General features: G+C 40.3%; 1 protein-coding gene and 1 long non-coding RNA gene across 7 annotated transcripts in view; both read right to left on the bottom strand.

Moving 5' to 3' along the window:
* The window catches only part of RUNX1 (RUNX family transcription factor 1), a 210,648-nt gene extending 185,699 nt beyond the window's left edge, over nucleotides 1–24,949 (bottom strand). For 3 of the 6 annotated variants that reach the window (XM_073361398.1, XM_073361365.1, XM_073361383.1), the window contains exons 1-2: nucleotides 24,752–24,949; nucleotides 24,455–24,571 (exon numbers count right to left, since the gene is read on the bottom strand). In XM_073361398.1, the coding sequence (XP_073217499.1) occupies nucleotides 24,455–24,512 (58 nt within the window). In that variant the 5' untranslated portion in view covers nucleotides 24,513–24,571; nucleotides 24,752–24,949. Of the gene's footprint in view, nucleotides 1–24,454; nucleotides 24,572–24,751 lie in introns of those variants that run through there. The other 3 variants (XM_073361366.1, XM_073361391.1, XM_073361367.1) reach the window with 2 other exon arrangements.
* On the bottom strand, nucleotides 10,798–24,442 carry LOC140917876 (uncharacterized). Its single transcript, XR_012161030.1, has 4 exons — nucleotides 19,941–24,442; nucleotides 15,036–15,088; nucleotides 13,967–14,001; nucleotides 10,798–10,892 (listed from the first exon to the last, which is right to left on the bottom strand). It is a non-coding gene; the product is annotated as an uncharacterized LOC140917876 (long non-coding RNA).
* Nucleotides 24,950–25,627: the final 678 nt, after the last annotated feature.

Below are 25,627 nucleotides of genomic sequence, written 5' to 3'. Positions count from 1 at the left end.
TGAGGCATCTGCACTTGAAGGCTAGGCCTGAAGAAGCAGATGTAGATTCATGACTAAAGGATCCATGTCAGCCTCACAAATCATCCATGTAACTCCACAATAGGAATTTTATATTAACATGTTGTTCTTACAGCAAACAGGCCTTGTAGATGAGGACAGGAACCTTTTCCAGCCTACAAAGTATGGCTAATTTGTTGTAATGGGGCAGCGTAGTGAGGCCAGCCATGTTTTAGGAGTGAAAGAGAAAAGGTGCCTTTGTTTAGGGTTGACTGTTTAACTTTTATAGTCTTTAAAGGTGATCTCTCTTTAAAACTATGCAAATTACAAACTCCTCCATAAGCGATGCACAAGTTCACCTTGGAATGAATGTGTAACACAGAGACCGTGCATCACATCCTTACAATGAAAGCCAATATACCTGCACTCGTGGCATATGCTGCCGCTCCTCTGCAGTTCGCTCTGCGGTCGAAGACTCTTAAAACTAGCCTCGTGATACCTATTTTTTCACCTATTTAAATGGCTATGAACGCATAGAAAAACCACTTCCCTCAACCACGCCAAAAGAAACGTACAGACGGTGGCAGTGAAAGTCTTGTGAGCCAGCACAGAGCTCTACATGTTTGCAGTGTAGCCCAGAATACTCAAAACAGCCCACTGTGGCATACCACAAAGACACACATGAGGATGAGGGGTAGGGAACAGTGCACACTTCCCGATTTACACAGTAGCTAAATCACTTGGTCCTATTCAGAAGCTCTCACAATATTTCTGGTACTTTATTAACTGCCCATTAGAGCACAGCATAAAAAAATGCATGACTAAACAGAAGAATTCATCAGATACACAACAGGTGGATAAGAGTCTACCCCATCACTTTATAAAGCTATCAGTACCCGTCATGTTATGAATTTAGACCGAACAGGTTCAACGTAACTTCCATAACCCTGTCATCCTGGGCAAGAGTACCATGGATTGCACCATTGCAAAATATAATCTTTTGTCACTCACTGACTAGGCTAAATGGATTCAGTACTCTAAGAGAGGCCGGGTTGTCCAGCGGTTGGGATTCTAGACTCAAAGCCAGTCTAGATTAAATTCTCTACTCTGCCACAGGCTTTTTGTATGACTTTGGGCAAGTCACTTAGTCTCTGTGCCTCAGACCTCATCTGTAAAATGGGATTTCTGAGGTTAAATACATTAAAGACTGTGAGGCACTCAGATACTATGGTGATGGGGGCCATATAAATACCTAAGATGGATCTAATCAGTTACTCCAGTAGATATTGGACACATCTTAAGGATCCACTGATATTTTGCCCCATGCCTAAATAGACCTTTCCTCTCAGCTGGGCCCCCTTCCCAAATAACACTTATTTCTTGCCTGCGTCTGATACCCCAACTACTCCTGCCTGCTCCCAAAGAGGGTAAGCCTGGAAAATATTAATGGAGATAATTACCCTATCTACCCTTCTGAAAGAGGCTGGATTACTAGTAGGGCAATGTGGGAAGTAAGTGCTGCTGTTGCCCCTCCTCTATTTGTTCTGTGGTGAGAAGATTTTGATTTCCAGTGCTCTTAAGCAGGAACCCTTCAAGAACACAAAGGCGTTATTTATTTGTCTAAAGAGTGCAATGAACTCATTTAGACAGTCCTTCGCTTTTCACACACATTGGAGATGGTCTGGAACAGCCTGACTACGTAGTGATTGCTAAGTAGCTGTTCTACAGGGTGCTTCTAAAAAGCTTGATGATATAACATGCTGCTTGGGGATGTCTCAGCTTCTATGAATGGTACTAAGGACTTGTGGCACCCACCAGTGTTCTAGGAGGGAACGTATCTGCATTCAAAGGTACTGTTTGAAATTGCCTCAAAAGATCTTTTTAGAAATTCTCTAGCATAGATGATACCTCTTTGACTTTCCTGAAATCCCTGCCAAAAGGCTCTGTTAGGCTGGTCATTAATACAAACTGTCTTCTGTACAGGTTTCTGTTAAGAAAGTAAAATACTCTGAGACCAGCAACACAACAAAGAGATAATGCTGCCACTTGCCATTTAACTTCTCCTGTAAGGGAGACAGTCTAACTTTCCACTGTAACTAAAGTTAACAAACATGGTTTTGTGGCTGTCTGAGCGGAAAAATATCTTATCAGAAGAAAGTCATTTGTATGGCAAATTAGGTAGTAGGGAATAGACAGCAACCACCATACAGTTGGTTTTAGAACCTATTAATAAATGTTCAGGGTTTACTCATCAGCCATTCTCTTATAGGGTCAAGAAATGAAAATCCTACTCTATAAGCTTCACCCTCCATCATATAAGGTTACAGATGGGCTAATGCTGGACCCTCAAATTTGAAGACCTTAACATTTCAAAGAGGAAGGGAGAGTTGGATTTGAAACCTTGTATCTGACCCTGCCTATAAGGTAAAGGAGAGCCCATGCATATTCAAGAGAGGTGCAAGTTGGTGGGGAATGGAAGAAAAGAAGCTGGCAGAAGAGAACCTTGAGGTGGTATGGTGGTGCATGCAGCTTGGTTAGGAGACCTCAAATGTTTGGACAATTTAAATAACTGAAGTCTGACAAAACTGAAGTCTGAACAAGGTGAGGTTCACCTAGCACTAATTAAAAGAGAGCTGCCATATATGCACAATAGGTTTTTTGGATGTGTATGTATCTATTCTTGTCGAGTTTTTTTTCTCCCAAAATCCATCATTGCGTTTGTTTAAAGAAATGATTTTTTTTAGCAAGAGGAATAAAATAAAATTTTAAAAAAGTATATATATTTGTATTCTGTAGAGAATGCCAGTGACACTGAGTATAAATCAAGGCAGAATTTTCTTCCTTCATTAGGTGCATTTTTAAACTGGGTGATGCCAAGTTTTTGCAACCCCTCCTCACCCAAACCCCAATCTATTCCCTAACTAAGCCCTTTTGTACCAGGTTTCACCCCAGAGTAAAGTTTGCCACAGCAACACTATTTCAGAGTGCTTTTTTTGGGGGGTTGGGGCCCACACTACAACTCTCTGCTGCTCGGAAGAACACATGGAAAGATATACGAGGAGTCAGACAACTTAAATCTGATATATTTAAGTGCTGAAATAGTCACAAAAAATGAGGTCAACTGGTAATATCTGCAGCCTAACAGAGTACCCAGTTTACCTTCATCCTGGCCTATCATCAGCAACCGGGGAATGATTGTGGTGGAATTAGCGGTGTACGTGGCTTTTGCTTTCCCACAAGAGAAAACCTAATACTTGTGTGGCTTCACTTTCTCTGTAACTCATCAGGGTAAACATCATCACATTCACTTCTCTGGCAATTACTAGATGAAATCAAAGCCAATCACAGCTTTATAAAGTCAGAACCATTGATTAGCATTGTGGTACTGGGTTTCTTTTAAGTGTTTGCTCTTCAGAAAATAAAATAAAATAAAAACTACACCAAGCAAACACCATATGTATGTTTCAGCAGCAATTAAAAATAGCATGTTCAGTTAGGGCTCAATCTTGCAAGGTAAAGAGCATCTTTAACATCCACCAGCATCAATGGGCATTCAGTGTGCTTACCACCTTGCATGAGTGCTCACCAGCTTGACTGGGGAGGCAGTGTGGCCTAGTAGATAGAGCACTGGCCTGGGACTCAGGAAACCTAGGCTCTAGTCTTGGCACTGGTCTGGTGAGTGATCTTGGCCAAGTCACTTGCCCCTCAGTTTCCCTACCTGTGAAATGGAGATAATGTTATTGACCTCCTTCATAAAGCACTTTGGGATATACCGATGAAAATGCTACAAAAGAACATCCAGCCATTTGGAAGAAGTGCATTTAATGTGCATACCTGGTGCATTCATCAGGGAAAGGATGAACTGGGATTAGCATGATGTAAATGGGAAAGTAGAAAAGAAATAGTTTCATTATTTGAGAATTCTGCAGTGTTTAGCACACTGAGGTGTTTTCTTGCATTAGCAGCCAAGTTCATACTTGTAGCATTTGCTTAACAGAATAAAGACATGTGAACTGAAGGGAGGAAGAGAAGAAAATGCGTACTTTATATTGGCTAGTCAAGCACCTTGACAAATGCCTTTACTGTCAGCTCAATGGGCAGCTCTCTCTAATATTCCACTATCAAAACCACTTCACCAACCCTGTTTCTGTTCTCTCCTACGAGCCCTTAGATACACACACATTCTTCCTCCTTGTGTAGCTGAGTGAAGGGACTGATTGCTCCATCCTCTACCCTCTAGAAGTCTTTGAAATGCTAAACACAATGTAAAACAATTTTTTAAAAAATCACAGCAGCAAAATATGGTCATAACCTCTCAGAATCACCCCGTGCATCCCTGTGATTTGTCATACAAGCCTGAGTCAGGGGAGCATGTTGGCAGCTCTATTACAGTGGTTTCCGCCCACTGTCATATTGGGATGAATGCCAAATTACTTTGTTCCACCCAGCTTTTGGGTCTCCAGGAGCCTGCCCTGAGAAATATATCCAAAGAAAAATAATCTTCATACTAAAGAATCACATTCTGCACAAAAATAGTCAGTGCAATTTCAGACTACAAACCACTGACTTGTCATCCCAAAGCAATGAGCTAATCATCTCTCTTGATATAAATCAAGTACAGTTGTACCTGGAATATCAGGCCAGGTTCTCTGTGCACTGCACACACTTTGTGTCACTCTGATGGTGCAAAGGGAGCAGACAGGCTACATTCCCCTAGCTGGGGATTGCCTGGCCATTGCATAGCCCCCCTTTAGCCTCTGGCATACAGGGCATGTCTGCAGCATTGCACTTTAACAGTCCCCACGTGGAGGGCGAGTCCAGGCAGATCATCACCAGCTGCTGGAATGTAGAACAACCTCCACAGGGGGCCACAGCTAGTGCCAAAGTGGCCTCAGAATCAGGGAGCTACAACTGGTTTCCTAACAATCATCTGTCTCTGGAGCTCCCGCCAATGAGCACCACAGGCTTTTAGTGCTGGATCCTTTTGACCAGAAAGACAATTTGGAGGGAGTTTAAAAGAGGGCAACAATGGTGGTCAGGAGGCTGCAGGAGAAAATTAAAGGTGTTGTTGGGGGAGAGAATAATTTGTAGGGGAAGAGGTACTTTTACACTTCTTCAAACATTTGTTAAACTGATGTGAGCGCTATTCAAAACAATTTATCTTTCTGTTTCGTTTCAAGCTGCACGTGTGCTTCAGTCTTTGCAGTATCAGTGTGTCTGCTTGGATGGTATGCACCTATTGCCTGTCCTTTCGCATTGGTCCCTTTTCTAGACTGTAAACTCTTTGGTGTAGGAACTATGTCCTCCTCCCTATATGATTGCCCAGCTTCTAGGGTCCAGATCTAGAACTGGCTGAAACAGACTAAAAGGTCTTTGAGGAACATTTGAAAATTCCAAAATGGATTGTTTCACGGGGTTCAAATTTAAACCCTTTTGCGTGGAATTTATTGGTTGGTCAGTCCCTCTCCCCAAAGTATATTGATTTTTTGTTAAAATAGTTTTCAACATCATGAGCCAAAATGTATTTTCTGAAAGCTGCATTTCTATATTGAAAACAAAAATTCCCTATGCTGAATTTGAAACTGATGGCAATAAAAATGCTAATAAAATGTCAATAAAATTATCTGTTAAAGATGTCACCGTTTTTTGTGTGCAAAAAACCAGAACATTTTAATAATGTTGACAAATTTTCATGAAACATTTTGTTTATAATAAAAGACCATTTTACAATGAAAAACAAAAATATCTTCCACCAGCTCTATCGAGCAGCTTTACTGAAGCGAATGGAGTTATGCCATTTTATACGACTTGAGTACCGGGCGCTATGGTCAAAATGTTCCTACCTGGGGGCCTACAGTTAGTCACCCAAATCGATATTTAGGCACTAAATAAAATGGTCTGATTTTCAATGGTGCTGAACGCCCACAGTTCTCATTTTATTTTGGTGGGAGCTCCAGGTGCCCAGCACCTTTGCAACACAGGTCACAGTTAATTAGATCCTTCAACAACTTACATGTGTATGTAATTTTAAACACTTGAGCAGTTGCAGGGAGGAATCGCTTACACATTTAAAGTTAATGCTGCAAACACAAACACTTATGAGTGTTCTTAACTTTCCTGCCACCAGTAATTCCATTGAAATCAATGGATCTACTCATGGTAGTAAAGTTCAGCACATGCATAAGTGTTTGCATTATTGGGATCTAACCAGTAATTCCATTGAAATCAATGGATCTACTCTTGGTAGTAAAGTTCAGCACATGCATAAGTGTTTGCATTATTGGGATCTAAGTTTGTGCAGGATCAAGGCCTAAATATGGATTTAGAGGCCTAAATTTAGGTCCCCAGATTTGAAAATTTTGCCCGTCTTGAGAGATTGGATTTTTCTTCTAAATGTATTTTGAGTGTAAGGTTTGATGATACTGACCTCCTTCATACAACACATTGAGATCTAAGGATGAAAAGTCTTGTATAAGAGCTAGCTATTATTATTATTCATTATTATTATTATTATTTAAGATACAACAAAGTGTTTAAAAGGAGAGCAACTTCACATGCAGTTCTCTTCTCAGGATGAGGGCCTTAGACTGCTAAATTCTAAAATTTCTGGACACCCGTGGCTTCCACTGTAGTCATTTAGCAAATGTAATCATCGTTTTGAAGGGTCAGACACAGCCTGCTCTGTGCCTGTCACTCTGTTTATAGCAGTGGAGGATACTTTGAAAAATGAGCAAGTAACTGAAAAAATGTGGCATAAATTAACAGCAAGAAACGGCACTGCTTAAAAGCGCGAAACAGGAAAGAGCCAGTGACACTTGAGCATTTTTTTCATCAGTGTTCAGTAGGGACGGAACTTCTGCAAAAGCTGCTGAGGCCTGTTATCAGCTTAGCTCAGAGACCTGTGGTTTTCTCGCTCTTGCAACCCTGCTTTAACTGTCAGTTGTTTTTCAACAAACAGGATACCTCCCTCTAAGCTGTCAGCTTCCCTGTCACTTCACAGAAAGAGGCACTGCAGCTCCACCTCAGAGGCAATGCTTATCCACTTTTTGTTTCAGGGGAGTTTCTTCAGGTGCACCACAACTAAAAGAAGGAATGAGGAGCAAATGGTCTCCTCTCTGGAGCAACCGATTAAAACAAACAAACGTACCTGTGTTCTGGATTCTTTGCAGTTTGGAGTTACAAAGTCCACACTTCATATTACGGGATTCCAAAGCATTGTTTTAGACCAGACTGTAATTTCTCTTGCTGCTGTTTTCTAAAGCATTGCACTTCAATTACTGGGGCAAATCTCATCCTCCCCCAACTCCTCCCAACCTGCAAAAGAGTCAGTGCGACTCCATAGCACAGGGGAATGGAGTCAACATATTTTGCTATGAAGCCAATTCCACAAAGGCTCCCTCTGCATCGTTACATAGTGGGGTTTGGGGGCAGGACAGGTTGACTATGCAGATGCATTAACGGTTGGTCCCAGAGAGCAGAAGTCCAGCAGCAGCGACTATGGCTTTGCCAGGGCTGTGGCTCAGCTCTTCCTGAGGCCCCTTTCCGTCTCTCTCCTCCCCAGCCTTTTGGAACCCCCTGCACCAAGCTTTGCTACTCGGGTTGCGGGATTGTGTGTGTCTATTGGCGGTCATTTAGCCTTTCTTAGTTACAATTCTTTCGTATCTACATGAGCACTTAAGCACATGGGCAAAGTACGGCAAGCATGGATTTCTATTCAGAAGTCAGATATGAGCAAAGGGAAATACCTTTTTTGCCCAGGGTCCAGTGATCACATGGCCAACACTTATCCTTTATGTACTGCCTAGTCTTACCGGGAGCAAAATTTGCTTTTCAGATTCATGCTCCAGATTTCAATTACATAGTCTTCTCTCAGAACCGGTGTTAAATTAGCAATGGAAAGCTGAATTCTACCACTGCAGAGTATGTCTTGGAGGGCTGCAGCAGAAATCTTGATCTTTAAGGCTTTTTCCAAAATGCCCATCACTGTAGTAGCTCTGTGCTTCTGAGGGGAACATTTTGCCCTAAAGCAAAGTTTTTCTTTGAAATTTTTCATGTCAGAAAAAAATATCAAACTTGTGCCTAGTTGCTTCTGTCCCCACCCACCCCCCAAGGACCACCTACACCTCCTGATTTCTTGAAAATTTCAGTGCATCTTTTAGTGGTGCACTTTTTAGCTGGCTTGGTTCATTTTCATGGCATGCTTGAAGTCACATAACATGTCTGGCTTTTCTGATTGACTGAGCCTATCCCATGTGCTCAAGAGGCTCAGGAAGGCCAGCAGAAGCCATTTTGACTGGTGGGAAAATGTGATGTTTTTAAGCCAGTCCAAAGAAAACCCTAGTGAGTTATTTTTCCTGTATATGATATTTTAAATACTTCCAGAAGAGCTGAGCAAATAATATGTAATGAATAATTTTTTCAGCAAGTGTTCCTTCTTTTCCTGTTTGAAGAATGTCCACAAACAGCCCTCAGTTTTAAAAAAATATATCTGTTCAAAATTATTGGACAACATTTTCATGAATTTCCATTAATTTATGCCTTGCTTTTTGAGTTCTGTTGCTCAGTTGTGATTGGGCTTCTAAATTTCTGTACCCTTCTGGGATGAGTATAACTCTAAATTAGGTTTCTGGTGGGAATAGTCACTCTAGGAAATGTAAAATTCAAAGCACAGAAGACGGATGGTCTTGTGGATATTCAGACACTGAACTGTGCATCAAGAAACTAAGGTTCTGTTCCCACTTCTACCACACACTTCCTTGGGTAAATCACATAATCTCTCTGTCAGTTCTCTGACTGGAAAATGGGGAGAATGCTACTGCCCTGCTACTTTAAGATGCTTCCAGAAATTACATCCTGTGTGTAATCTGTTACACAAGCTCAAGGTAGATAGCCATCTCCTCTTTTTACACCCTCCTATCCTCTTAGGTGTAGGGCCTCAAAAAACTGGGCCAAATTGGTACATACAGTGCATGATAAACCAGATAGTTCACATGCCCCTTTCTTGCACACAAACTAGATTTTTCTGAATTCAAATTAAATTACCTCCCTCCCCACCCCAGAAAGGAGAGAGCTTCTGTCTGAAATTTCACCAACCCCATAGTTCCATGAAAGGGGATTTCCACATTTTTTCATGCTTTCCTTTGAACAAAAATCAACCAGCCTCCTGACATTTCCCAGTGAAGCAAAATGTTGGAGATTCAGTAACCACCAAGGAAAAAAACAGCAAATATTTTAATGAAAACTTTTCCACAGCTCTAATAAAAAGAGCCTTTCCCAGTACTGCCATCCTTGTACTGAATGAGCATACTACCAACATGGTGAGAATATTTACATTCAACGTTGTCATTATCTGCTGTACTTGAGGCAGATCTCAATACATTCCAATACAAAGAACTTCTCTAGCAATATCGCCAAAATGAGTTACTGTAGCAAAATGCTGGAGATGTAGGCTAACATCGCTCAAAGCGTCTTGGTAACACGAAGGAGAGGGAGAAGGACACTGCCCAACTCCCACAAAGGATAATTATCTTAAAACAGTAAGTACCAAGCACAGATCCTTTAGCAGCAATGATTACAAGGTATCAGGTACAGGAACGCCACTCTCTAATCCCTGAGCCAGCTTCTGACTGGCACTTCACAGTAATTTTATCTTGGTGGTTGACTTCAGTGTTGGCCCAGGACAGAATATGACTGAAAATGTACATACATTATTTGTTTACTGAAAGCCACACATTTCAACTTCTTTTTTATTTTCCACTGCAGCATGGATTAACAGAGGGGAAAATCCTAAAGCCTGGAATCTTACAGACATAACCTTCCGTATGTTGCTTCAGTCAAGCATTTGGCTCAACAACCTTGTTAATGTCTGTCTTCTACATTATAAATTTCATCAGTACCCAAATCTCTCATTTCCTTGGCACGCATTTTATGTGAAAGAACGTCAGAATATCTTTCTGACTTTTTTTTTAGAATCACTTCTGTCTCTGCACTGACTGAATTGCCTTAGCGCATCACAAGAGACACTAGTAGGGTTACCACCTTTCCAGCAAAAAAACATCCTCAGACACATGCAGGAGCATGCTGTTTTTATTGATAAGACGATCGGAACACAGAACCCAGTGATGCCCTCTGGAGCATGCACAATTTGGAACCGCAGGGTCCGAAACTCAGCAGAAAGGCTAACGAAACAGCTGGACCATACAAAGGTAGTGGATGAATGTGCCAGCTGTGAACTTGGAAAACCAACTACTGAACATCATCACCGCCAGGGGCCTATTTCTCTATCCCCTTTTCTCTTTTACTCTGTGTACCAACTTGAAAGAGCCCAAGATGTATTGCAGAAATACCAAACAAAGGGGAGCTGTAACAGCTGTTAGGCATGGAAGCACTGCTTTATTTCATCACCTGTATCTATCTTATTGTAATCAAAATATCCGTGAAGAAAGGGAGAGAATTTAATAGGTATGTGAAATGGGGCTGAGAACAGTGGCCCTAATTCAATCACCAAGCTTGTTAAAAGATGGCTAAATGCCAATGGATTACTCTCCCCATACAGCAACTGTGGGAGTTACTTATATTCCATTATTGTGACTGACGCTGGCTAGCTAGCAAAGGCAACTTTAAACACCTGTGTATCAGATACCAACAGCCGTATATGTTTCCACCTCCAGCCCCCAAAAAGTGCCAGTCAGAATTGGTTGGGAGGAGATCCCAATGGAGATGGAGAGCCTAATTTCGGAACTCAGTGAGAATGGTATACACCAAAGTTACTGTATTGAGGCCAACAGAACTTCTCCTGGCATGTTGCAATGTAACAATTAAATCAGACCTACACAATAAAATAGATCTTCCCTTCTTGCTGTATTCTTTACACTCATGTGCTTCTGTGTTGGTTTCTGATGACAGAAAAAAATGAGTGCAGTTATTTTCATACATACTGTTTGGATATCAAAGACATGATCCACCTACTTAGGATTTGATTATGACTCAAGTTATCTAACTACTGTAGGGTAACCAGATGACCCAATTTAATAGGAACAGTCCCTCTATTTAGGGCTTTGTTTTAAATAAGCACCTATCACCCCTCCCCACCAGTCCTGATTTTTCACACTTGCTATCTAGTCACCCTAAACTAATGATATATTAGTCTCCATGTGCCTGACTGGACTGTAATACAAGCAAACCTGACAACGCAATACCCAGGTACTAGAAATGTGCAGGATTATTTACTGAAGGAACCTCTGAAATGGGCAAATAGTAGAAAAAACTCAATGTTAGAGTAATTTATCTCATCTGTAAGGAAATAATAGGGAAGGGGAAGATTACCAAAATTAACTACCACTTAAAACAGGACAAACAGTTTTTTTTGTTTTGTTTTGTTTTAGGTGGGTTATTGTGTTGATTCTTATTTCAACCCCTCCCTGAACAGCAGTGTGAATGATGTGCAAGGAGCGGCATTTTTAAATAAGAATTTTGTTAACATTTCACACAACAAAACTTGTGATTAATATCCTGGCAAAAAAAGAAGCTGAAATGTTAAGGAAAAAATTACTTCAGAAAGAAAGATCATTTCAGAATGAATTTGAGGTTAGGGAACTGTGGTAAAGGTTTCCCCAAGAATACTCATTTAAATGTTTAAGCACATTTCAATTCAACCATGTTTCTGACCTTTTTGTGTTCATTTTCCAAGGTCACTTGAGAAAACAAGCTTAACTAGTATGAACATTCAGAAAAAGCTACAATTTTAAGCTCGTATGCTCAACTACCCACCAAAACCAAATTATGGATTATACAGGAGACTGTAAAATAGGCAGTTCATACTGTCTTGGTCAGCTTGACCAATAGGTGAACAGAAATGATACTACACGACTTAAGTAAGTAAAAGCCAACCTAATGTGGATTGTGAACATATGTAATCAATGATCTGACAATAGAGAGTTATTTGCTGAAGAAATTTGTGAATAAAGAATCAATGGGAGAATTTTGCAGAGACACAGAGAGGACAACTCATAAACAGAACAGGAAATACACTGAATAATATTGTCAGGTGTTACTCCCTCTGCTCTGGAATAAAAGCTGTTTTAACTCAGTTTATGGTTGTGAAACCAAACACAATGGTTTCTATTAAAAAGACAGCCTTTACAAATGCCAAATGCCCACCTAGCTCCATTCAACAGTTATCCCAGTTCACACCAGTGGAGGATCTGCCCTCTGAGTCTATCTATTCAGTTATGCAAAATCAGGGGTGGACGAGGATGCCCAATAACTGGATGAAGACTGGACATTGAAAATTCAGACAGCAAGACACAGACAATTAAAAATGGACGTGCCTGCCCTGTGCCCAGTACACTTCCAGTAATAATTTATAATGCCCAGCATGCTTAATAACAAAAGCTTAGAGCAGAAAATAGGCAGCATTCTGGCTTAGCAGATCTTTGCAGAACTTAAAAAAGAACCCATCAGACTGTACTCTCGTTTTAAAGTGTGTGGCCTGTAACTTGTAGGATACTAGGTTAATCCACTGTGACACAGCAGGGGTTGTCAAAGCTGATCCAGAGCAACAGCCTGCAGTGTGGGCCTGTTGTATTTTCTAATCCCTTTGGCTGGAGTGGGCTTTTTGAAAGCCGAAAGGGAAGATGAAAGTCTAAAAAAAACTCCAACTGCTTCTGTTTAAATAATGCTTTTGATCTTAAACTGCTGCGTTTAGTCAAAGCAGGGCTCAGGGGGCTGGAGCATGCTGAAAGCATGAAACTCTCATAGGAGAGAGATGGAAACAGGGGGAGTAAGAGAGAAAAAGGGAGCAGGTGGAGGCTGGTCTAATGAGCATGTAAAAAGGAGTCTTCCAGTCAGCAGGCAGCCTGAAATGTGATCTCCAATATATACAATGGAATTTTTATTTAATGGCCCTGGCAAACACAATTAAAAGGAGCGAAACTGCTTCAGAGGTAGCTCCTGAGAAGGGGGCAAGCGTCTACAATGGAGAGGAATTAGCCTCTCTACTTTTTCTTTTGCACTCATTTGTTTGTAGAGTTGCGGGATGAGAGACTGCTGAATTGAGCTGCATTAGCACTGTACCCTTATTTTGGGTGGTTAACACTCTGACTTTTACGTGGTGGGAGCTGCCCACTAGAGGCCTGATCCAAAGCTGACTGAAGTCAATGGGAGTCTTTCCACTGACATCAGTGGGTTTTGAATCTGGGCTTGACTACACAGAACAGTTGTACCACGTTAACTATACCAATATAGCTAGAACCAGAATAAGCACCTTTAGACAGATATAGCAGGGTCCACTCCGGGAGGTTGTATGGCTTTAGCTATACTGGTGTAGTTAAAGTGGTAAACACCCTCCCTCCTGCAGATGTGGATGCAATTATAAGAATATATGGATATAGTTTATGCCCACACAGTAAGGAGAAAAAGCTATATCAGTATATGGCACTTTAATTACAGTATGGTATATTACAATTGCATCCATGCTAGGGCTTGTACGAGCATAATTATTTCTGTGTAAAAAAAAAAGTCACACTCCTACCAGTACAACTTTCAAGTGTAAAAACCAAATGAGTAGACAGCACTTGTCAACTACTGCAATCTAAACAGAAGAAAAAACTTCTTCCAGAACTGAACATACCATGAAGAACAGGCATGCATAGATTTAGACACTTCAAATGGGAATTTTCATTCATTAAAACAATCTACTGCAGCTGAGAGCTTAGCAAAGAACTGCAAGGCAGCAAGAGGATCGGATTATCACAATAAAGCTTTCACAGTTTACCCCATAACTTCACACAGGAAAATGTGAGATCTCCTTCTTAATCTCCTGTTTTCATGATAGCCTGACATACTGTAACCAGGAGACTTCCCATACTTGCTTGGGAGATTAACCCTTTTAATCGGGGGGAGGGGGGGAGCGAGGGGGAGGGCAGAGGACTAGATGGCTCAGGGGATTGGATAGTGAGATGTTACTCACCTTTCTCACTTGCAGGTTATGTGCTGCAGTGCACCCTAGGCAAATGGTGATCAAAATATGTTACTATTGGTATATGATACAATAATACCTAACTCTCAAATAGCACTTCTCATCAGTAGAAATCAAAGTACCTCACAATCTTTAGACTCACAATACCCCTGTGAAGCAGGGCAGTGCTATGATCCCCATTTTACAGATGGGACCTGAGGCCTAGAGAGACTAAGTGACTTGCCTAAGGTTACACAAAAAGTCTGTGGTCGAGCAGGGAATTGAAGCTGGGTCTCCCAAGGCCTAGACCAGTGCCCCAATCACTGGACCATCCACAGCGCTGGTTTCAATGGGCTGGTGTCCAACATTAAACACCCACCACTCATTATTACTTTATGCAGTCTCAACATAAAGGCCAAAAACATGAATGGGCATGTAGACTATAGTACCCATTTGCTCCTCGAGGCGGTCCCTGAAGGCCTGGCTATTAAGGTGCACTAGCAGGTGGATGGAGGGACGTTTGCATTGCTGCCCCCCCGTGCGATACTTGTTCTAGGGATAAGATGACACTGTTATCTATCTGTCAGCTTTGAAAGGCAACAAATTCACTTAACCCTCCTGAAAGCATATGTCTCTACTGTCTGGCTAGACTTCCAGCATTTAGTTCAGATGTAAGTGTTCTCGTTAAATCAGGTTATATCTCCATTTACAGCAGTGTTCCTACCACCACACAAGTCCAGGGCTTTATAAATTCTTCACACGGATTTGGCAGCCCACAGTCACAGCTTGTTGTTGGTTTTGCTCCTCGGGCTATGAATTTTGTTACACCCAGTTTAAGCAAAATCAGAAATATTTACATGCAGGCCTTAAAACAAAAAACAAAAAAAAACCCAGTAACACTTTACAAAAGCCTGATATTATCTAGTGACTGTATTGTAACACTCAGTTGCCCTTCTTATGGCCTAGGGGCAATATGTATTCACATTTCAGCGTTCTCTATATGGCAATATGCAATAGGGACAGAACTTAAAGTTGCACTCACAAAATTCCTGTTGTAAATGTTAAAGGACCATATCCTCACCTTGCTCTTTTGTGTAGAGCTCATACTTATGTCAGTGGGATTTCTATGTATGTCTAGAGGATGATATGTGATAAAGAAAGGCTCATATCAAGACTCCTACAATGCTCACACCGTTTAGTTCAGGACCACCACCATATCAGGCCAGTCACTTAGTAACTTTTCTTCTCTTTAACTTTTAAAATATAATCCAATAACTACGAGTAGGAAAAAGTTACTCTTAAACTTGCTGTATAACATATGTTATGTGTAATTGTTTAGGGCAAAGATGTTATGGATTAACGCCCCCCCCACACACACACCCCAGCAACCTTCCAATTCTGACAATCCCATTTTCACCAGTTCAAGACATCTGTGGCTTAGTGACAATTCTCTAGGCTCCACTGGTAGACCCTCAGAGGTTCACAATTAGCCTTGTTCCCACCTTTGATTTTTTTCTTCAGGTTTTTATATATAGTTACTATAAGATTAAAGGGCAAAAACTTGGCCCCACTTTAGTCAGTGGGAGTCTTGTCATTAACTTCAGTGAGGACAGGACTGCATGCTAAGAATTACGCCAGGAGTAACTTTTCAACATGTTACTCTTTGATGTGCAAAGTATAAATACAGACATATCCATTAAGAGGTGAAAAAGCTCATATGCACATTGAAAATGGTGTGAAACTACATGCTTCATACTAAGCTCAACATGCTAACAGAAGCTGTGTTATCTGACTATAAAGTAATTTAGGTTTGTGCATGAAGCTTTATCATTGTTTGTTGATATAGACCTCTTTATATATGTTTTTTAAAAAGTGCAAAATAATTTGAAAACTACTATGAATGTATGACTATCCCAAAGCCACATGCTTTGCCTGAACACCACAGGTGTGCACCATACAAGCAGTTAAAATGCAATGAGAGATGAGGGTGTGACCAGGATTTAGAATGTGTAATATATTTGTCATAAGGGGAACTTGTGCATCTGTTGCATATTTGGGGACTGTACTTGTAGCTTTAAAAATATTTTAACAGATGGACAGCTCTCCCCTTTAAAGACCATAAAAGGGCAAATTAAAGGGTCAAGGGTCTGATAGGGTCAATGGGTTGACAAGGATGGGTTGGCTGAAATGTTTGCAGCAAATCATATGTAATCCAGCTGATTTCTGGTTTCCTTAAACTCAGACCACATTCATGGAAAGATTTGCTTTGAGATGCACATCTTTCAGCTGTATCTTAGCCCAGTCACAACCAAACCTGAGGACAGACTACGAGTGTGTCTCAAAATCATGATCATTTCATGACTTCAGCATGAAATCAGAACCAAAAAGAAAAAAACCCTCTAAACTATTCAGAGTGAGTTTTGGGTTCACTGGAATTTGAAACTCAAAACTAAATATATGGGGTAAAAAACCCAGATAGATCAAAACCATAGGACATGGTTTCACAAGTCTCTGTGAAGTGAAACTGACAAATTTCACACAGCTTTCCTCACAAGCAGAAGTGGTAAGCACTGAAGATGGTATGAAGGATGAACTGGAAGCATTCCTGTGAGGGTAGCAACTCCAAGTGTTCTCTACTTTCTCAGACTTATGATCAAATCTACTAATGCCATTTTAGGATATTTCAAATATCTGCATCCAGTTTCATAGCGAATTCTATGTTTTACACTAATAAATATCTTGTACTTAAACCTGTAATTTATCCTGCTGGGACCAATGTGGAAGAAAAGTCATTTATTTTGAAGACTTTATATTGGCAACCCAGAAATTTCTAGCCTCATTTCCAGCTCTAACTCTCAATTTAACAGAGGTAAATCTGCTGTATATGGTGCTCTTCTAGGGGCTAGACAGATACTTGTTCAGACAAGTCTGAAGCTATCAAATACAGGGGAGATACCAAATTACTACAGGCCTTTATGAGAGTTATATTAGTTTGTCACAGCTCCATATACATATTATATACACTCATAAGATCAGAAGGGAGGTGGTGGCGAGGGCATTAGTGTAATATGTGCTTGTGGCTTGTCATAGGAACATAGGAATTGTTTACTGAATTAGACCTGAGGTACATCTAGTCCAGTATCCTGGCTCTGACAGTGGCTAGCTCCAGAGAGGAAAGCGTAGTAATCCTGCAGAAGGCAATTTTGGAATAACCTGCCTACAAGAGAAAATTTCTTCCTACCCATCAATCAGTAGAGGTTGGCTTATGCCCTGAAACATGGGGGGGGGGGAAGGGGGAGGGATTATAACACTTCCAAAGCTCCTGTTCTTTTAAGTCTCGCTATTTTAAGTCTGAATACTGTTATCCATATAACTGTCCAGTCCTTTTACAAATCCTGTTAAACCGTTGACCCCAAAAGTATCCAGTAGCAATGAGTTCCAGAGGCTAACAACACATTCTTTGAAAAATTATTTCTGGTATAGCTTCTCGGATACACATGAATTTAGATCAGCTTGAGGACTTGTTTCACAATGTGCAATGTGCTCCTCCTCACCATAAAGAGTAAGGACTGGAGGTGTGTCTGTAATTTTGAAAAAAAAATCAGACCTCACTCTGAATAAACTTATAGATTTTCAAATTGCAATACACAAAGTTGTATAAAATCTGAAGGCTTCAGCGAAGGGATTGTGTGGTATGTCACTAGCTCTGACTGCACTTTGAAATCCTAGAGAATACTTTGTTAATATTAGGAGCCTTATGCTAACATATTAATTGCACCAGTAATTTCACACAGCTTAATTGAAACCAAAATCCTACTTTGAGGCCTGCAGCTTCACAGTGGATACTGAGGGATTTGGTAGGACTCAAATTTAAAATGCGGTTACATTCAGTGATGTGTATACCTTTTTATTCAACACTGATTTGCTTTCCTATTCAGTCAAAGTTGCTTGCTTTAGTTTCTCATTCTGGTGTTACAGCTGCAGGCCAACACAGCTATGGGTGGGTGAGCCAGGTTCTGTTCTAGTTCATCTGAATTGTTAACTCAGTTCTGACTGCAGAATCTTTGTTGCTTTTCAATGAAACAGGAGCCAGAAAAAACTCAGCTTGACTTTGTTGTGTTTTCAGGGCAAGTTGTTTTTGCAGGGCTGGCCATTAGAAATATCCCCTTCTATTACTATAAACTGAGCAAATTTGATCTGAAAATTTTTGAGAGATAGATGTAGATGACATGATGCCATTTTTACAGTTAGTTTTCAAATTATAACCATGGTCCACCCTCTGTGAAGAAAAAGGATTTCCATTCCCCCAGTAGATGTACTCCAGTGCTGTATCTTTGTATTTAAAGTGAGCATTCAAAAGGCCTGATTCCTCTTCTCTTGCCAAGCTACCTTTATGCCACCGGAGCAGTACAGGGGTGCCTTGAAATAGCCCTAGCAGGCTGATGGGGATTGCCCCAGCACAGGAAATTTCAGCCCCTCCCAAACCCCTGAACATCCAGAGCGTGTACTGGCACCAGCTGTGGAGTATGGGCATGATGGGGGCCAGATCATGATGAGTTCCCTGATCCCCAACTGGTAATATGGTTCCATAATGTTTTATAGTGGAGATTTCAAAGACGAGGCTAGACACAGAGAATATAGCTTCACAGATTCCTCAGTAGTGGTTCCACTTAAGTTTTAACAGCAATTATGTCCATTTATACATAAATCAATAGTAATTTCTCTCCCATGTTTAGTTGTAGATTCCCTCTTCAAAGATAATAGGCTAAAGAGAATGTCTGCTTCCGCTTCATAATAAAATACTTAATTTACCTTTCACCACCATGAACTTGCCAACATCATAGGATTATAAATGTCATTTAAACATGAGCATATTGTTCTTATTATGGTCAATTAGTACTGAAACTTTGCTGTGTAGAACCAATACAGGACGACACATTGGCCACACAGCCAGCACTAGGCCTAGGCAGACTAAACAATTGCTTAGGGCCTTGAGCAGCTGAAGGGGGCCCCTATTTGCTTTTTTTAGTAAGTGTTGGGGGGGATGGGAGCCAAAAATATTCCTGGTTAAGGCCCCCAATGAGCTAGCACCACCTCTGATTGGCAATGAAACTGTGCGATGCTCCTCCAGGTTTTGGATCTGTCAAAATAATGCAACTTCTCTTGCATTAATGTTGTACGTATTGGCAATATATATATATATATATATATATATATATATATATATATATATATATATATATATATATATATATATATATATATATTAGATATCTTTACTTCCCATTGGACAAGTACATCAGAGCTAGAGTCTGGTTCTCTGGTTGAAATGTAACCCAGGGGCACTGTTGGTGAAAGGATAAAGAGTGAGACAGTCTTGGGTATCTGTAAATCAGTCATATCCACTGGCTCGTGAATCCTGTCTAACCCTGCCACCACAGCACATCACTTCTTTTACGGCTTGCTTAGACACTGAATTTAGTGTCCAGGCCCAGTATATGATCTTTCAGTCTTACTAACCAGAAAATTAATCTTTTATTTTATTATTAATCTTTTATTCAAGATACTTTACCTGTTTCTTCTCAGTGATTCCAGTGTTCTGGTTTCTCAATGTTATACAAGCCTTTTAAATAAACACACACATGCACACACACACACAGAGTCACTCACTCGTGTGTGTGTGGATAGATAGATAGATAGATAGATAGATAGATAGATAGATAAAATGAGTCTAACACAGAGGGGAGGCTGTGTAAATCAGACATTGTGTACACTTTTTCTTTTATTACACCGTGGTTTTTATGAGATTCTTTAGTTCAACTTCCTTTTCACAAGATACACTACCAACTCTATAGTGCTCACACTCGTCAACTTTTTGTTACAGTTCTGACAGTCTGCAAAGAACTAGAACTGTCTTTCTCTCTCCTCACCACTCAGTGGCAATGTGTATTTTTTTCTATTTTGAAAATATAATTGTTTTACTCACCTGCAAAAAAAGTCACTGACCTGGGCAAGAGGAGGAATAGAGTTTTCCAAATTAATATTAATTTAAAGTCAGATGCTGTATATCTCTCAGAGGAAAAAAATGTCTTTTCTACAGAGATATTTCCAATATTTACAATATATGAATCCTCTGAATAATATACTGGGTTCTAGTGGGCTGACATCATCACTGTGTTCATTTATTTCTTTCCCTTCTGAAAATTCTCTAAGGATCAACACCCCCACAGATGAGCCATGCAGAGATCAGCATTTGGGAGGGAAGCAGAGTTTGGAATAGGAAACATATCTTAACACTCAAGGGACCCCAAATATTAGCAGATTGTCTCAGAAGTCCATAGACTACTTTGTAGGTTGGATGCTATGCCATCCATTCTTCAGAGTTTTTTCTTTTCTTTGTTTTATTGCATGGCCATCCTTACAGGAAATGTTTGTTACAGTGTTGAATGCTTCATACTGGAAATCAACTTTGCATGTGGCTATTCTCACAAATGTGCAATCCCCAAATGTATACATGCACCAAAACTATATTAGAACTAAAAGTCTGATCATGGAAACACCACTAAGGCCGGTGATTATTACCATGAATAGTACCCTTGACTGCAGTCACTGCGTGTGTTTATTTACACTGCTAAGTATAAGCCATGCCACATATATCATTCAACATCTAGATTCAAAGAGCGATATCAAGAAAGCTATTCAGATAACCTGCTTTTATGGTAGGTGTTGGAGAAGCTATTATACCACCATTAGTCCAAAATATTTTAGAAACAAATATTCAGATGAAAGGAAGACTCATACCCTCTAACCGGAGAAGCTTTTGAGTGAGTCATAACCAGGGGATACACTTAATCTAGACTCAGATAATAGAGAATTTCTGATTAGACAGACTCTTTTGACCCAAGGAGAACTACTGACTTCCTGGATCCAACTGCAAGACAAGTCAGAGCCATGGACTTTAATGCGTAAAGATAAGCACATGTGTAAGTGTTTTCAAGATCTGGGCCTTAACTGCAAACTATTTAGAGCAAGGTCAGTAAGATTTCTGTACATTACTCAGAATAAAAGGGTCCCAATCTGGACACTACCATAATATAAATTATAAGTAATAAGACAGCAACAAGTCATGTACTTTTCTAAGAGAATTGCACCTATCCACAAGCTTTAAAGTGCCTTAACTAAAAAACAAAGAGACAAAATCCAGAAGCAACCTCTTCCATATATGGAAATAACTAGCCAGACCTCACAACAAAGGGAAGATGAGGAGATATAACCTATGCTTCCAAAATATTACACTCCATGTTACATGCATCTTCCTAAAAACCTGTACAACAAGACTTGTGATTCTCTTTTTCATAACAAGCAAAATTATTAGGCTGCATTAGGTAATAGTAACATGTTTTTTACTCCAAGAATGCAAGGAAACAGCTTTCAAATCCCTATTTCTTATTTTGTATGTTATTTAACCACAAGAAACTCCGAGGGAATTCGTTTTCATGTTCTCCCTGCTCCAAAAATATCATTGCTGTGACCTCATTGATACAACCTGACTGGAATGTTTCTAGAGGAGAGAAAACCTTCACAATAATAGGGGGTTACGCAGGAGGAACAGACACAAACTACAACATAAGAGCCTTGATGATATAATCCCATATTCGACAGAAAGATGGGTTGACTGCTTTCTGCTGGCTGCAGTTTAGCAAGACCCTTAGGAGTACTCTTCCCGTAAACTCCTGCCATCCACCCCAAACTTACACTGAAATCATACCACTAGGAAAATAAGGCACTTCTTAGAAGTAGTCCTGACAAATATTTTAATGTGTTCAGCATGCATGATGCTCCAGCAGAAGTTTCAATACAGTCTTCATTTCTTTACCTAGTGGCACAAGAGAGGACCTGGTGTGGTGCGATAGAAAAAGGGCCATATCCTTTGTGGTGTACCACATTAAATTAATATGTCAGGCTTTCTAAGTCTGTCACTGTTCACAGACGGTGGAACAATTGTTTTGCTTCCCCACTCCCCTCTTTTTTTCCCAATTTTCACATAGTATCACGCTAAAAAAGAGTTATGGATTTCCTTCTGAGAGGACTGCATGGACTGATAAAGTAAATTCATGGCACAAAACAACTTGTTATTTTCCCTTTTACCTCATAATTTCACTTAAGAGAGAAAGTGCAATAAATTTTGGCGGGAAAAATAAGACTATTTTGGACATTTCTAATGACTAGTCTGTGTAAACACTATTGAGAAATATGGGTGAGAACAATTCATCCAGAGGAATGATTATTTTTCTTGCCCCGAGGCCCTAAACAGCACTTTTGTGAAGTATTTTAAATTGTCTGAAGTTCATTTAAGAAGAGGAAGAAGCAAAAAAAGAAAGTTTGGAAAACTCTCATAGGCTTTCATGTTTAAATGCTTTATTCTTTGGTGATTATGAAACAGTCACTTTCTAACTCAACTGAAGAACTGTTGCCCAAACTTTCCTAACGCACAGTTAGTGGGCCATTTTGATCTCACTTACTCTGGATATATACCAGAATAGCTGAGATCAGAATCTGGTCCAAGGTATCGAGGCAACATTTAGAACAATGGGCTCCTGGCCCAGACTGGGGCCCCTAGGGGTTACGCTAAGATAAATAATGAATAATAATGCACAGTTGGACACTCTCGCTATGCACACAATGTGTTGGAGCTAAATTCCCTGCTAGTGTAAACTTGCACAGCTCTACTACCTGTAACAGCGCTTCAGCAATTCATGCCCGCAGAGAATTTGGCCCTTGGTCTTTAGTGTTTTACTAGCTTCCCTGACACTACTTAAATATGGTGCCTCGGTATAGCTCCTATTGTCTCCGGAACTCTGCTACAGGCTGGCTGGGCATTAGTACTTCAAGCACTGCCCCACAGGGTTCACTCTTCATTACCTTATCAAATGAACAAAATTTCCTCAATAAGTCTTCCTGTACTGCAGATAAAATAGCAAACAAACATTTGGGCGAGTTAGAAAAAAAGCTGACTAAATGCAGGAAGATCATTCTTGTTATTCTACCAATATTGCTTCCTTTGCTCCAAAGGAAATGCTAGTTCAGAAGGAGCCAGGGGAGCAGTTAGCAGCTTCTTGCTAGAGCTCCAGTATCTCTGCTGCAGAGGCTAGAAGATGCTGTAAGAATGTGTGACTCATACGGCTCATCATGACTGAAACCTCTTCCGATGCCAGTAGAAATCTACTTAAAACCTTTCATTTGCAGGGTAAAAAGAGAGCTGGAATGACATTTTTCTTCTGTACATTCACCCTGTTTTCAAACCAGAGGGGCCCCGAGCTGCAGCAGCAACAGGGTGCTTGCAATGTAGCTGGTTGTGACAAGGCAGCTGACAAGCCTTCCGCATTCCACAGCTCGATTATTAATATGAATAACTAATGACTCACGCTGACACTACCGAGGCCGGGAAACTTTCTGTAACTAAAGAGTTATAAAATGTTATTCTCCCACAGCACCACCACCAAATCGATGAGTGATCTGTGTACGGCTTTGCATTCATTTCAGACGGAATATGCATGTCCCTGCACACATGGCTTGAAACAGTCAGAAGATTGGTGTTTAGGGGAAAGAGTTCAGTTGTATCAGGCTATTTAGGGGGCTAACTGCAAGAATGCAGAGACATTTCTCACGCTAGTCCACTTGCTTACTAATATGAATAACTAATGATTAAAGCATCTGATCTACCGAGGGCTGTGAGATTATTAGACCAGGCTTGTGAAACTTCTTTGTCACTGTCTGGAAAAGCCAGACTTCTCTGGAGGTTGCAGTTTCATTTTTTCCCCCCTGCTCAGAGGACGTGGTATGGCTTCAGCCAATAATTTAGAATCATCCGAGAGGGACATATCACCAAAAGCAACACTACATGTATGGATCCTCTTCTTCGCCTGGGCTATGTGAGTTGCAACTACCTTCAAGCAAGTTTCTGAGCTTTTCTTACTTGTTCCCAGTAAGCATGCTTCTTCTTCCTTTACCCCAACTGACAAAGTAGCAAAAATGAGACAGCATCACGCTCTGCTGGCTGTACGTATGAGCTTGCTCATCATTCAGTACTGTATTTAGTCTGTGATATGTGCAGCATGCCGTTGGCTGTTACTTTTAATGGCTGTAGCTCAAAAGCAAAGATTCTGCCAAAAGAATCAAAAAGGTTGATGCTACTGCTATTGTAGTGTGGGGAACTCCGATGAATAGTATAACGTGCCTGGATTTACAAAAGGAAAATCTGTGAGGATGCCATGACTCTTTGAACAGCTAAAGTGAGGTATAATAACATCTCTAAAGAATTGACAAGTAGTGAACTAATAAAGCAACAACCTCAGACATTAGCTCCAGTAAGACTTTCTCAAAGAAAACAGAAGTGGAAAACTATGTATTATAAGCATTTCCTGAAATGTGCAACAAGCACGCATTTTCTTAAACACAGGACAGTCCAAAGTATATTTAACAGCACTGAATAGCACTTACCTCTCATGAAGCACTGTTGGTAAGAAGGAAATGACTCAAATACGCTGTTTGAAGCCATAGTTTCCTCTTTAAAACTTATTCTTTCTTTAAAGTGGGGGAATATGTTATTTCTTTCACCTTGGGAAGTGAAAAAGTAAGAATGGTCATTGTTATAACCCTCCTCCTAGCCATTGCTTTCTATTTTATCTTAGTGCCTTTGAAGCAACATAAGCCAGATAATAAGATTCTTTTTCTAAAACAAACACTGAAATTGTTAAAAAAAAAATAGCGGATCAGTTGTGGTTTGATGATGCTTACCACTCTACGAAACTCTGTGGTTTGCAGTCAAAACGATTTGCCCTGTCTGCTGACCAATATCCCGGACCCGCTCTTGTGTGACTGCCTCTGTACCCAACTTGTGGTTCTGTGGTTGTTTATGAGGCCCAAAGAAGTGTTTCACACAACCAAAATTACAAATTTAACTGTTCCCCTTTCCACAACCTGTTTCAATTGGTCTGTGCCGATCACATGATTTGAGTGATGTCGACTTTAAAAAAAACCCAAAACTTTCTAAGCAATGCCCTCTCCACTCCACCTGCCCTCCCCTAGGCTGAGAAACAGAGTAGATTTTGCAGAGGGAGGGAAAAAAAGTGACTCACAGCCCCTCATTCTGGAAATGGTCTTGCTGATTTAGTACAACTCTGCTTGTTTTGTTGTTTGTGGTTTTTGGAACTACCGATTATTTTGATAGAGATTTCATTGCTGCTTATTCAATAGTAATTCAAACCCTGGTATTAGTCGGCTGCTAAAGGAGGACGCATATGTCATCATTTAAAACCTTAGGAATCAGCTGTAGGAAAAGTCTACTAGCTGTTGAAGAAGAATATAAAGGGATAAAAATCTGCAGTGTAAAAATTAAAAGAAGAGATTATGAATTTCAACCTATAGAATCTGGAACAAAGGGCTTGTTGAAGGAAGTCAGTCTGTATAAGCTGGCAACAAAGACTGTAAGTTACTGCCAAAGGGCCAAATCCTGTAGTCCTTTCCCAGGCAAAGCTCCCATTGACTTCAGAAGGAGTTCTACTGGAGTGAAAACTGAGTAAAGACTCATCAGTTTTTAGGATATAGTGAATAAGAGATTGATCAAAGAACACAATATTCTAAATTTCTGTCTAAAACAGTGGAGCTCCTTTA

Source organism: Lepidochelys kempii, chromosome 1, assembly GCF_965140285.1.
Source record: "Lepidochelys kempii isolate rLepKem1 chromosome 1, rLepKem1.hap1, whole genome shotgun sequence".
NCBI lineage: Eukaryota > Metazoa > Chordata > Testudines > Cheloniidae > Lepidochelys > Lepidochelys kempii.
Note: the sequence above shows the minus strand (reverse complement) of the source record. Positions and strands in the feature narration are given on the sequence as shown.